The sequence below is a fragment of the Mya arenaria genome, chromosome 11, assembly GCF_026914265.1.
Source record: "Mya arenaria isolate MELC-2E11 chromosome 11, ASM2691426v1".
Lineage (NCBI taxonomy): Eukaryota > Metazoa > Mollusca > Bivalvia > Myida > Myidae > Mya > Mya arenaria.
Genome location: NC_069132.1, coordinates 14,892,867 through 14,906,775, shown reverse-complemented (window position 1 = coordinate 14,906,775; position 13,909 = coordinate 14,892,867). Strand labels below are relative to the sequence as shown.

The following is a 13,909-nucleotide window of genomic DNA, read 5'->3' as shown; positions in this document are numbered from 1 at the left end:
CATAACCGACCTTATACACCCACAAAGTAGGACATATGCCTGTATGAACAACTCTTAACTGAACTCCTTTTGATTATTTCCTATCAAACTGACCTTGGATATGAGTTTCTAATCTAAAGTGTTATGCTCTATTTAGTATTTACTTGTAAAAGTATCGTTAAATTACATCTTTACATATTTTACATATAAATACAATTTATCAAAAATGACAGTAATAATTAAAAAAGAACCTTTTGGGAAAACACAGGATGGAAAAGAAGTCACAAGGTAACCCAGTTGTTATCATTATTTAATGTTTACATGTATGCTCATGGCGTGAAGAACACATACCACATACCACATTATATCTTAAGTTTAAACAGTTAACTTAAAGGGGTGTTGTTCGTACAACTTACAACTGATTGCAGATGAACGTTATTACCAGTCAGTTAAACAAAGAACAAATTCAGTTTAAAGCTTCAATTTAATTGACTGGTTGAAATGAAACCAATGCAAACTGAACATATACTGATGCTTTACGGGGCCTGCATGTTCAGCAGTAAGTTCACAGTGATTCTTAAAGCAATACTCCAAGTCCCTGATGGCGACAGTAGGTGTTTTTATGCGTGAAGTCGATTGACAAGATATATATTGCGCTTGGTGCGAAATTTACATACTGGTTTTTCGTTAAACAAAAGCCACGATCATTTGTGGCGTAAGGGCCTTAAAAGGCTTAGAGCATTTGCGATCATTTATATCGACCATTAAGCAAAACGACACAGTTCGTCTTGAGTCTAAAAGCACGGTGGGATCTCGCACAACCTGGGTATACCGCTAGTGAAGCGAGAAAATTGTTCTGGTGACGGTTCTGTCAACGTTTATTTTTATCAGGAAAGGTAGGTGGTCAGCTTTAACTCATTTTTATTAAAATTCCGTCCATTTCGATGGAATACAAGAAATGTGATTGGTTATATCTGCACTCTGGTATATTATGAGACCAATATATCAAAACACCGTTGAGTTTTGACGAACGTTCCGGCTCTGATCCGAGTAAAATTTAACGAGAGGTGTTTTTTCAACTTTCATATAGTATCAAGTTGTATTCCTGTCTTGTTTTACTGCGACAACAAAGTATACATTCCGTTGTTTATTTCTTGGATCAGTAACTGGTTTAACTTTGTATGCTGTTTTAAGGAAAATGTTATGTTCCGTATGTTTTTATCAATTAGTAAATATACACAATTAAATGTAATCTTGACATTGCCGATTTCAGGTTCGTGTTCGAAGGTGGTAGGGTGACGGTGGCGGTGCTCGATTTCGGCTGTGCTATTCAGTCTGTACACGCCCCGGACAACCAGGGGCGTTTGACTGATGTCGCTCTGGGATATGACCAGGTCCAAGGTAAGAACTAAGCATTGTTGCATACCTGTTAACTGGGGTTGGATGGTGGTAATTTGTAGTGATGTACAGTATTTCAAAAGAAATGAAAGCCTACGATGTGTTGTATACTAACGGCACTGAGACAGACACGCGTGCTAAATGAAAGACACAACAGGATCAGGAATTGTTATTTATTTGTAAACGGTCGTTTATTGCTAAAGTTGAAAAAGGGTTGACGAGTTTCGTTTATTGCAGCATTTGTAAACATACTGTAAAATTTCATATATTGTAGGCCTTATATTGCATGAGTTGTAAACATGTTATTAACGGTCGTATATATATGGCAGGACTAAAAACGTCGTATATCGAATGAGTTGTAAACATGGTGTTAACGGTCGTATATGGCAGGACTAAAAACGGTCGTATATTGCATGAGTTGTAAACATGTTATTAACGGTCGTATATGGCAGGACTAAAAACGGTCGTATATTGCATGAGTTGTAAACATGTTGTTAACGGTCGTATATGGCAGGATTAAACACGGTCGTATATTGCATGAGTTGTAACCATGTTATTAACGGTCGTATATGGCAGGACTAAAAACGGTCGTATATTGCATGAGTTGTAAACATGTTGTTAACGGTCGTATATGGCAGGACTAAAAACGGTCGTATATTGCATGAGTTGTAAACATGTTGTTAACGGTCGTATATGGCAGGATTAAAAACGGTCGTATATTGCATGAGTTGTAAACATGTTGTTAACGGTCGTATATGGCAGGAATTTTACACTTTCGTATATTGCATGAGTTGTAAACAATTAGTAAATGGTCGTATATTGCAAATTGTTAACATTTTGTGACGGGTCGTAGATTGCATAAGGTGTTAACGTTCTGTAAAGGGTCGTATATTGTAGGAGTTGTGAACATGTTGTGAAGGGTCGTATATTGCATGAGGTGTAAACGTGTTCGCATGAGGTGTAAACATTTTGTAAACAGTCGTATATTGCAGGAGTTGTGAACATGTTGTTACCATCGTACACATGTGGGGTTTTCAAATGATTTATTATGATATGTAATAAATGTTGTCGTTATGCAGGATACGAAAAGAATTTACCGTATTTCGGAGTGGTGGTGGGGCGGGTTGCGGGACGGATTGCGGGCGGGAGGTTCTCCATGGATGGACAGGACTACTCTCTTACCATAAACAACGGTCCCAACAACATACACGGGGGAGTGACCGGCTTCAGTAGGGTAAGATAGTGGGCTCATAAACTTTAACAGTGAAATGAAAGTGTGAGTTGACGTTTATAAAATGAGATATTATTGCAGCCATCCGTAATATAACTGAATTTGAACGTCAACATACTCAGAGCAGCAAACGAAATGTCACACTGTTATATTTATTGGCTCATAAATTCAAAATTAAGAAACTAAAATGTTTTTGAATTCAATTACATATTGTTTTATTTAAATCTATGAGACTTTTGGTCATCTGATTGCGTTTCAATACAAATAGTTTCTTTGTATATTACGATCTAACATTATACACAACTATACCAGATTAATAATGAAAATGATAAAATTCAATCGCGCAAGTCGATCCTATATTGTATAAGTCAGTCATAGCAAAAGAAGTTTTTGTAAAGATTCACTAATTGGAATGCTAAACTGGAACATTTGTTTGAACATTTATTATTATTTTTTTGTTGGTGTTACACAGCGCCTTTGGCAGAGCAGCATTGACGGAAACGTGTTGAAAATGACGTACAACAGTCCAGATGGCGAAGACGGCTTTCCTGGTGACGTTAACGTCACCGTTACATACGAGCTTAGTGAGGACGGCTCGTTAACGCTAGAATACACTGCAACGTCCAGCAAACCATGCCCGATCAATCTGACTAACCACGTCTACCTGAATCTGTCGGGACATGTAAGTTTGCTTAAGGTTTAAAGCGCATTCGATACTCACAGCTGACTACTATATGCATGAAAATTTTCACTTACGCAGATGCAGTTTAAGTTTAAATAGTGTGTATTTTTGCTTTCCATTGCCATCCTAACTAACAATTTTTCACAGAACTCCGACGACGTTTTTGACCACGTTGCCCAGATTACTGCAGACACGTATGTTCCTGTCAACAACGACCTTATTCCTACAGGTTGTGTCTTAATTACATGTTTGGTTTGATAATACAAACTTGTTTACAATAATGTCAGTTTTTTCGTTATGCATACAGTAAATACAAATAAACAGATACATCACTCGATGTGCGTGTGTATGTGTGCGCTCAATAGATAACTAGATATCTTACTCAGTGTATGTGTCACTCCATGCGCTGAATAGATACATATATATCTCACTCGGTGTATGTGTCACTCCGTGCTCTCAATAAATATCTCACTCGGTGTATGTGTCTCTCCGTGCCCTCAATATATATATAACTCGGTGTATGTGTTACTGAGTGCGCTCAATAGATATCCATATCGGTGTGTGTGTGTCCCTCCACGCGCTCAATAGATATCTCACTCGGTGTGTGTGTCTCTCCGTGCGCTCAATAGATATCTCACTCGCTGTATGTGTCACTCCGCGCGCTCAATAGATATCTCACTCGGTGTATGTGTTACTCCGTGCGCTCAATAGATATCATACTCGGTGTATGCGTCACTCCGTGCGCACAATAGATATCTCACTCGGTGTATGTGTTACTCCGTGCGCACAATAGATATCTCCCTCGGCGTATGTGTCACTCCGCGCGCTCAATCGATATCTCCCTCGGCGTATGTGTCACTCCTCGCGCTCAATCGATATCTCACTCAGTGTATGTGTCACTCCACGGGCTCAATAGAAAAAAACAGATATCTCATTCGGTGTATGTGGCACTCCGTGCGCTCAATAGATGAAACAGATATCACACTCGGTGTATGTGTCACTCCGTGCGCTCATTAGATAAAACAGATATCACACTCGGTGTACGTGTTACTCCGTGCGCTCAATAGATAAAACAGATATCACACTCGGTGTATGTGTCACTCCGTGCGCTCATTATGCACAGATATCTCACTCGGTGTATGTGTCACTCTGTGCGCTCAATAGATAACAGATATCTCACTCAATGTATATGTCACTCCGTTAACAATGACATATATCTATCTCGGTGTGTGTGTGTGTGTGTGCGTGCGTGCGTGCGTGCGCTCAATAGATTAACAGATATCTCACTCTGTGTATTTGTCAGTCCGTGCCCTCAATAGATATCTCACTCGGTGTTTGTGTCACTCCGTGTGCAGAAGCAAGAACTTTAAATGTCCTGTTCTTGTCTCTAAGCTTTGTTCCTGTAGTAAACGACAAGTTCGTGCAAAAATGATTCGACTATATAACAGGTGTCATTTCACACTCTTTAGGCGAGCTGTCGCCTGTAGCGGACACGGCGGTGGACCTGCGGCAGCCCACCCGGCTCCGGGAAAGAGAGTTGGCGATCCGACGAGGGGACCTGGACGTCACTTACTGTGTCGGTCAGAACGGCACACTTAAACTGGTGTCCAGGTAGCTCTTCTCATGCAGTCTTTACGTTATAGGCGCTTTCTCATTTCACAAGGCGCGATTGCCTGCAAAGTCGCGATGACGTATTCTATCGTATCATACTAGCTATCAATCTTTGATTCAAGTAATGTATTTAAGAGCCTGTTTTAGTATGCTGTTGAGCTTGAATCTTAACTCACCTCATGTAGGATAAGCCATCCTGAAAGCGGTCGGTTCATCGATACATTCACGACTGAGCCAGGCCTGCAGTTCTACACGGCCAAGTACATGGCGGACGCTGTGGGCAAGGGAAATAAGCAATACCAACCATTTGCCTCGTTCTGTCTTGAAACACAACACTACCCGGACAGTGTCAACCACGTATGTTCATTCAAGCTGATATTGACTGATTTAAACTTATTTATTTACAACGATAGTGAAACAAGTTATGACAACATTATATTAATCATTGTCCTTGACACGATGTTACGCGAGAGTGTGATCCTGTGTCGTGGGGGGAAACTGGAGTACCCGGAGGAAACCCACTTGTCCGGTTTGGTGACCACAAAACAAACTCACGTGCGCTCAGGCCGTGAATCGAACCTGGGTCACCTATGTGAGAGGCGAGTTCGCTAACCACTGCGCTAATCAGATAAAAATCTTTATAAAGTTTCGCACTCTATGTAGCAAACGTCCACTGGCATTTGCCACAACGAAAGTTATATATATATATAACGAAATAATAATATATATTATGACGAAAAGAAACAAGATTGGTGTAGCCGCGTATACATGCAACAATGAATTGGATTTTTCTATATACATTCCGATAATAAACATAACTATTTCTTCCCGATATATATATTATATTTTTATTTAGCTTTTTCTTTTTTATCTTACAGAGCAATTTTCCGAATACTATCCTTAGACCCGGAGAGACATACCGCCAAAAAACAATCTATACATTTGGCGTGGAGTAATGAGTTCAAAATGTCGGACGCATTTCCAGTCGTGTTCGTTTTAGCCGAGCCAAAGGCATACGTGTGGTATTTCCTTGGTCAAGTCGTGTCATTGACGTTGTCTTGTCCATGTGTACCTCATCAATGCTTTGTTTTGCGACCAACAAAATGAAAAAAAACAATTAAATGGCGTTCCGTTCTTTTATTGAAATCATGAAATCCCAATTATTACATTTTTCAAAATTAGTTTCGACGGTTTCATATAAAACAGTTCTAGTTTGATTCAAAGTTTCTATATCCAATATAGTTATATTTATTTATTAGTGTTTTCTAAATGTTTGACGTAGTATCCATTTTTCATAACTAACATGACTCATGATAAAACTGGCCCTAGAAGTCACACAATAAACATTACGCCAGTGTTTCATAAGAAAACAAGAAATGTTTGTCAAACATTATGACACCCCCCCCCCCCCCACCGCCACCCCGAGCGCCATGTTGTCAGGATTATATGGACAATTGAATGAAATATGCATGGACCGAAATGACAGTTGATTTGTCACTGATATTAGATACCGTTAAGGCAGTTTTAAGATTATGACCATACAAAGTGTGAGGATAGAGTGTGTTATGACCATGACCTTTGGCTCTATGACCTCAAAATCCATAGGAGTCATCAGCTGGTCACCAAAAATCTAAATGTCAAGTTTGAGGGCCATGGGTGCAGGCATTGACAAGTTATCACACAGACAAGCTTTTTTTCGTTCAAGGTCACTGTGACCTTGACCTTTGACCCGATGACTCCTAAATCCATCATCTACAGGTCAGACGCAACTCCAAGTTTGAGGGCCATGGGTGCAGGCATTGTCGGGTTATCACTCAAAACATTTTCGCACTCAAGGTCACTGTGAACTTGACCTTTTGACCCGATGACTCCTAAAATCATTAAGGGTCATCTACTGGCCAGGCATAACTTTCAAGTCAAGTTTGATGATCATATGTTCAGGCATTGTTGAGATATCTGTGGGAGAAGATTTGGTAACTTTTTTGCGTTAAAGGTTGCTGTGACCTTGACATTGGCCCGGTGACCCCCAAAGTCAAGAGGGGTCATCTACTGGTCAGACCCAACCTTCATGTCAAGTTTTATGACCATACGTCTAGGAATTGTTAAGTTTGCTTTCAAGGTCACTGTGACCTTGACCATGGCCCGATGACCCCCAAAAGTCAAGAGGAGTCATCTTCTGGTCATGCCCAACCTTCATGTCAATTTTGATGACCATAGGTCCAGGAATTGTCGAGTTTGCTATCAAGGTCATCCTGTATGGGATTTAGTTTTAGTCTTTTACATTTTACTTTTTCCTCGTTATTAAGGTTCTTCAAACTAATGGTTTAATTTTGGCACGGATATGGTCCAATTTTGCCATTGACATAGAAAGAATATTGTTTAAGGTTAACAAAGTTTGTTTTCATAGTTGACCTATTTCTATACTCTACATGTCATAACAAATAATACATTGTGTATGCCAGTTGAATTAGGATACTGGTTGGAAAATTCTTACAAATCCCTTCAACACACGTTCGCATTAGCTCACAATGCACGTCCTTCCCAGGTGAGCTTAACGCATATTTCATAGAAAAACAAATGTTATTTAATTCCATATCCATCTCTGGTCAAACTGAGGTTAGTTAGTTCAATGTCCAACTCTGATCCAAGAGGTCACAAATTTGTTATCAAAAGCCATTTGTTTTTAAGTTTGAATTGAAATGCACATATTTAAATTTTCAATAACTTATGATATAAATTTAATAATATATCACTGAATAATTTAAATCACAAAATAACAATTTGATATCAAGCAAATTACAGTATATGTGTGTATTAAACATAATAATAAAATAGAAAACATCACAAGTTAAGAAAAAGACTATACATGTACAAGAATTGTAACATGATAGACAATATTTAAGAATTCAATTTCTGTGTATAAAAGCACAACTCAAACATGTACATATATATTTAAAAAATTACCTTTTTTGCCTATATCATGAAATTAACAAGAAACGCCGCAATGCAACGAAACCAGGTTTTTAATGATTGACAGAAGAACTTCAGCCTATGTGTGTTTTTCTATTTTTAGTAACAGTGACATTGAACCTAGGGACCCCAAATGCAAACCATTGAAAGGTATCCATAAACTCTTCCTTTATACCAAGTTATGTCAGGATATGTCAACCCTCACTTAGTTATTCAGTTTCAACCATTTTTCTATTTTTAGTAACAGTGACCTTGACCTTGAATCTAGGGACCCCAAACGCAATCCCATGAAAGGTATCCATAAACTCTTCTTTTATACCTGGTTTAGTCAAGATATGTCATCCAACACTAAAGTTATTTAGTTTCAACTGTTTTTCTATTTTTTAGTAAGAGTGACCTTGACCTTGAATCTAGGGACCCCAAAACGCAATCCCATGAAAGTATTCATAAACTCTTTCTATAGACCAAGTTTGGTCAAGATATGTCAACCCTTACTATAGTTATTCAGTTTCAACCGTTTTTCTATTTTTAGTAACAGTCACCTTGACCTTGAACCTAGGGACCCCAAACGCAATGCCATGAAAGGTCTCTGTAAACTCTTCCTACAGACCAAGCTTAGTCAAGATATGTCATCCCTAACTAAAGTTATTCAGTTTCAATTGTTTTTCTATTTTTAGTAACAGTGACCTTGACCCTAGGGACCCCAAACGCAATCCATTGAAAGGTATCCATAAACTCTTCCTATTGACCAAGTTTGGTCAAGATATGTCAACCCTAACTAAAGTTATTCAGTTTCAACCGTTTTTCTATTTATAGTAACAGTGACCTTGGCCTTGACCCCTAAACGCAATCCCATGAAAGGTATTCATAAACTCTTCCTATTTACCAAGTTTGGTCAAGATATGTCATCCCCAACTCAAGTTATTTAGTTTCAACCGTTTTTCTATGTTTAGTAACAGTGACCTTGACCTTGACCCTAGGGACCCCAAACGCAATCCCATGAAAGGTATCTATTACTCTTCCTGTACACCAAGTTTAGTCAAGATATGTCATCCCAAACTAAAGTTATTTAGTTTAAACCGTTTTTCTATTTTAAGTAACAGTGACCTTGACCTTGAACCTAGGGACCCAAAACGCAATCCCATGAAAGGTATCCATAAACTCTTCCTATTGACCAAGTTTGGTCAAGATATGTCAACCCTAACTAAAGTTATTCAGTTTCAACCGTTTTTCTATTTTAAGTAACAGTGACCTTGGCCTTGACCCCTAAACGCAATACCATGAAAGGTATCCATAAACTCTTCCAATTGACCAAGTTTGGTCAAGATATGTCAACCCCAACTAAAGTTATTCAGTTCAACTGTTTTTTCTATTTTTAGTAATGGTGACCTTGACTTTGACCCTAGGGACCCCAAACGCAATGCCATGAAAGGTATCTATTAACTCTTCCTGTACACCAAGTTTAGTCAAGATATGTCATCCCAAACTAAAGTTATTTAGTTTAAACCGTTTTTCTATTTTAAGTAACAGTGACCTTGACCTTGAACCTAGGGACCCCAATCGAAATCCCATGAAAGGTACCCATAAACTCTTTCTATAGACCAAGTTTGGTCAAGATATGTCATCCCTAACTAAAGTTAATTAGTTTCAACCGTTTTTCTATTTTTTGTAACAGTGACCTTGACCTTGACCCTAGGGACTCCTTACACAATCCCATGAAAGGTCTCCATAAACTTTTCCTATAGACCAAGCTTAGTCAAGATATGTCATCCCTACTTCAAGTTATTCAGTTTCAATTGTTTTTCTATTTTTAGCAACAGTGACCTTGACGTTAGGGACCCCAAACGCAATCCCATGAAAGATTCCCATAAACTCTTTCTATAGACCAAGTTTGGTCTAGATATGTCAACCCTAACTAATGTTATTCAGTTTCAACCGTTTTTCTATTTTTAGTAACAGTGACCTTGGCCTTGACCCTAGGGACCCTAAATGCAATCCCATGAAAGGTATCCATAAACTCTTCCTATTGACCAAGTTTGGTCGAGATATGTCAACCCAAACTCAAGTTATTCAGTTTCAACCATTTTTCTATTTTTAGTGACAGTGACCTTGGCCTTGACCCTATGGACCCGTAACGCAATCCCATAAAAGGTATCCATAAACTCTTCCTATTGACCACGTTTAGTCAAGATATGTCATCCCTAACTAAAGTTATTTAGTTTCAACCGTTTTTCTATTATTAGTAACAGTGACCTTGACCCTAGGGACTCCTTACACAATCCCATAAAAGGTCTCCATAAACCTTTCTTATAGACAAAGTTTAGTCGAGATATGTCATCCCTAACTAAAGTTATTCAGTTTCAACCGTTTTTTTTTTAGTAACAGTGACCTTGACCTTGACGTTAGGGACTCCTTACACAATCCCATGAAAGGTACCCATAAACTCTTTCTATAGACCAAGTTTGGTCTAGATATGTCAACCCTTACTTAAGTTATTCAGTTTCATAGGTGAGTTTGACGCCGCCCAGCCGCCCGCCCGAACAACGAAGTTCGCCATTCTAATAACCAGGTTTCACTATGTGAAAACCTGGTTAAAAATACTGCAAATTGTTTAACAAACTACTGTCAACCGCTAAGAAAAAAGGTGTATAACTGTTTGGTCATGAAAGCCAAAGTTATGTACCTTGCTTTACATGAGCTCATTGTCTCTGGCAACATGTGTACCAAGTTTCATTTGAATATTTTGAATGGGATTTAGTTATGTACAACTTACAAGGTTTAAGATTTGCAATTCGGCAACGACAACTACACCAAGACTAGGATAACCTCAATGTGTTTTCTTCGAATTGAAGATGAGCTAAAACCTAGTCATTTTTACTATTCTTCAAAATAATCATCATATATATATATATATATATATATATATATATACATAGGACTTATTTTCCAAAATACTGAATTTCAAGTACAACATCATATAACCGAAAACTTACACCAGTGATATATCAGTGTCATCATCAACAATGGAAATATCACAGTCAATGATCAAATATTGCTTCAGTTTTGTTGGTAGAGGCAGGCTATTGCACGTTTCTGGGGAGAAACGCTCTATTGCTTTTCTGATTGTACTTCTACAGATATGCATCAGGCTAGAAGGCTCTTTGCAATGTTCTACAAGCCACTCAAAGTTCAGCCTGGACTCATCATTCAAGTATGTGCAAGTGAAACGCTTTTCCTGAAGCTTAAGAAAATGTTTCAGTGTACTGTAAATAATGGAGCTGCTGTGAACATAATCAGTCAAAAGAATAAGCCTAAGGACTTTCATATACTGGCCTAATATGTTTAATTCAGCAATTTTCAAACCTGAATCATCTTTTTCAAACTTGAAATTAAATGACACAGACAGCAAAGCTTTCAGAAGTTCACACTGCACAACACCGTCAAACATCCTCCCTTTACAGATGGTACCACCATGCTGGATGATGTGGATTATAAACTGGGGGTAGAGAACATCCTGCTCCATGTCCTGTCTCAGATATTTGCGAACTGCATAGCAAAGGCACACATGTCCTTTACCTTCATATTCCCGATGCACATCAGCATACTGCAGCAACTTCTTGAACATGTTTATGCCCACCTCCTGAGATCTTTCTAGGGCACTGTTAGTTTTTTTCCATTGCACACTCCCCCCTTCCTCCTCTTCATTCAATGGCCCTGGTACATTGAGCTGAGGATCTGCTCCATGCGCTAGCAGAAGATCTACAGTGCGCAAGTCTGCATTTTCCACTGCTTTTAGAAGTGGAGTATACGTATAAACAAAGCTTACATCAAAGTATGACCCTGATTTGTTTACTTTCACTCCTTTTTGCAACAAAAATTCAATGATGGAATGTTTTCTTAGCATTACTGCCCACAACAGTGCAGTTACGGTCAAATCTGTGTATCTTGGAAAGTTAAGTCTTACAAGCTTGTTAAGTCTTCTTAGATCAAACTTTGCAATCATTGATTTACATGTTTGTTCCTCCCCAAACTGGATACACTTCATAAGAGTCTTAAGGTTATCTGACTGGTCTGTGGATAGGAACATGATGTTTGATATTGAACATCAAGTTTCCACCATAGTTGGCATTGATCTGTAAAATAATAATAGAAGTGAGATATAACTTCAAAATTTAAAACACAAATCTACATGTGTTTAAATGCCATATAATAACCTGCTAATATTTCATCATATCAGACAAAACTGTTTTTGGACAAATATTTCATGAGGGTATCACCTTTTAACAACATTCTTAAGTTTAAATTTGCATCCAAAGGGGATAATTGTTCAATGTCAGTATTTCTCAACTGGTCCTTGCGGAAGTCAAAAAAACATTTTAGCCAAGGTCCTTGTCCTTACTGCATGTATTTGTATCTACATGTACTTCAATCTTTTGTCTATAAACAGTCATGTTGATGTGTGTATTTTGTTTCATACAAATAACATAAAAACTTCTGAAATTTAAATTACCAGAAATCAGTTAAAATATTTACATTACATTGGTTTATCCCATTTTATTTGACAACCCATTTCACTTCATTCTCATCATGGCAAATCACATATAATCGAGCAGTGAAACCAGTTGTCAAATAAAACAGGATAAATCCATGTTATGCCATTTGTATAATTAAATATATAATATATGCCTAATGGTAATGTGACACACATGTATATCAGTCTAAAAGTTAAACAGAATTATTGGTGAAACATTTATACGAATCCATTTTATGCTGAAATTTGTATATTAATTTATAAATACTTTTACAATTTGGCAAATTTGATTCCTATTTGAGGTTGAGAGCAATTAACAATTCAATATCTGTACAGTGAATAGCCCTATAATAAATTGGTACGATGCACAAGCACCTGTGGTACGATATTTAAGTGGTACGATATTGAAGAGGTACGAAATCTACAACATCCCCCTGAAAATCCATAATTTACATTATTATAGCTTAAACACGTATTTTAATAATAGTTTAATGATGAAGCAACATAACTTTACCTGCATGTAAAAATACTTCAATCAAATCAAGAGACCAAAAACCGCAAGTGCTTTACTTCTGAGTACGAAATGAATTAAGTAAGCACAATATGCGATAATAACCTAAGTAATTTTAACCCAAAGAAAATATAGAAAACCCGAACAATGCGTTGTAATAATATCAGAGGATTGTACTATTCAATTATAAAGTATCAGTTATTATCAAATAGTAAATTGTTGTATCGTATCATTCATGTATTGCTTAGTTCTGATTGCCATAATGTGTTAATTATATTTGCATATAATGTTTCGTGTTGTCAAATGCTCATAGGGGTCCTGACATTTTCAAACCTATCTTACTTATATTTGGACCGCAATCCGTAATGCTTATTCTTGAACTGTAATCATTCCTGCATACCAGTGACAATATTGAATCTACTGAAACGGTACCCTTTTTGCACATGCACCGGCCATTTTCTGCTGAAAAAAAACGGCGATGGACAGTACGTGCTCAATTCAGTTAATGTTCATTCTACTGATGAAAGACGGTATGTCATGTGCAAAAGAAGTATACCACGGAACACTAGAATGTTATAGCTATGTCTTTTTGTGATGTGCCCATTTTTAAATTACTGCAACTCCACAATAAGCCACACAATATCGATATGTCTTGCCTCGCCCACCGCCTCTGCATGTTCTGCGGCCTTAAATGAACCACTGGAACACACCACACATATAAAATGTATTCATTTATATATCAGATTCATACAAATTGCAATAATTTGGCAAAAATATATGTAAAATTCAATAAAACACCCTACTTTCGGTTTCACAGCGGCACGGGTAACCTCTGCTTATACATATCGATATTGTGTAGCTTATTGTGGAATTGCAGTAATTGAAAAATGGGCACATCACAAACCAGACATAGCTATAACATTCTAGTGTTCCGTGGTATACTTCTTTTGCACTTGACATATACATCCTTTCATCAGTAAAATGAACATTAACTGG

At 37.7% G+C, this 13,909-nt stretch overlaps 2 protein-coding genes across 2 annotated transcripts; one reads left to right on the top strand and one right to left on the bottom strand.

Annotated features, from left to right (window-relative positions):
- Positions 1-148: 148 nt before the first annotated feature.
- LOC128209965 (galactose mutarotase-like) lies at positions 149-6,023 on the top strand. Its single transcript, XM_052914242.1, has 8 exons — positions 149-267; positions 1,253-1,380; positions 2,457-2,611; positions 3,081-3,290; positions 3,438-3,519; positions 4,760-4,901; positions 5,087-5,258; positions 5,780-6,023. Exons 1-8 carry the CDS (start codon positions 206-208, stop codon positions 5,855-5,857), a joined length of 1,029 nt encoding a protein of 342 aa, XP_052770202.1. The 5' UTR covers positions 149-205; the 3' UTR covers positions 5,858-6,023.
- LOC128209964 (uncharacterized) lies at positions 6,024-13,117 on the bottom strand. Its single transcript, XM_052914241.1, has 2 exons — positions 12,917-13,117; positions 6,024-12,004 (listed from the first exon to the last, which is right to left on the bottom strand). The coding sequence occupies exon 2, from the start codon at positions 11,956-11,958 to the stop codon at positions 10,861-10,863; it is 1,098 nt and encodes a 365-aa protein (XP_052770201.1). The 5' UTR covers positions 11,959-12,004; positions 12,917-13,117; the 3' UTR covers positions 6,024-10,860.
- Positions 13,118-13,909: the final 792 nt, after the last annotated feature.

Bases quoted from the DNA above. Each gene is read 5' to 3' on its own strand.
- LOC128209965 (XM_052914242.1), top strand. From the start codon at position 206: ATGACAGTAATAATTAAAAAAGAACCTTTTGGGAAAACACAGGATGGA. The intron at 3,520-4,759 runs GTTGTGTCTTAA...CACACTCTTTAG, and splicing joins CAACGACCTTATTCCTACAG to GCGAGCTGTCGCCTGTAGCG. The intron at 4,902-5,086 runs GTAGCTCTTCTC...CACCTCATGTAG, and splicing joins ACACTTAAACTGGTGTCCAG to GATAAGCCATCCTGAAAGCG.
- LOC128209964 (XM_052914241.1), bottom strand. From the start codon at position 11,958: ATGTTCCTATCCACAGACCAGTCAGATAACCTTAAGACTCTTATGAAG.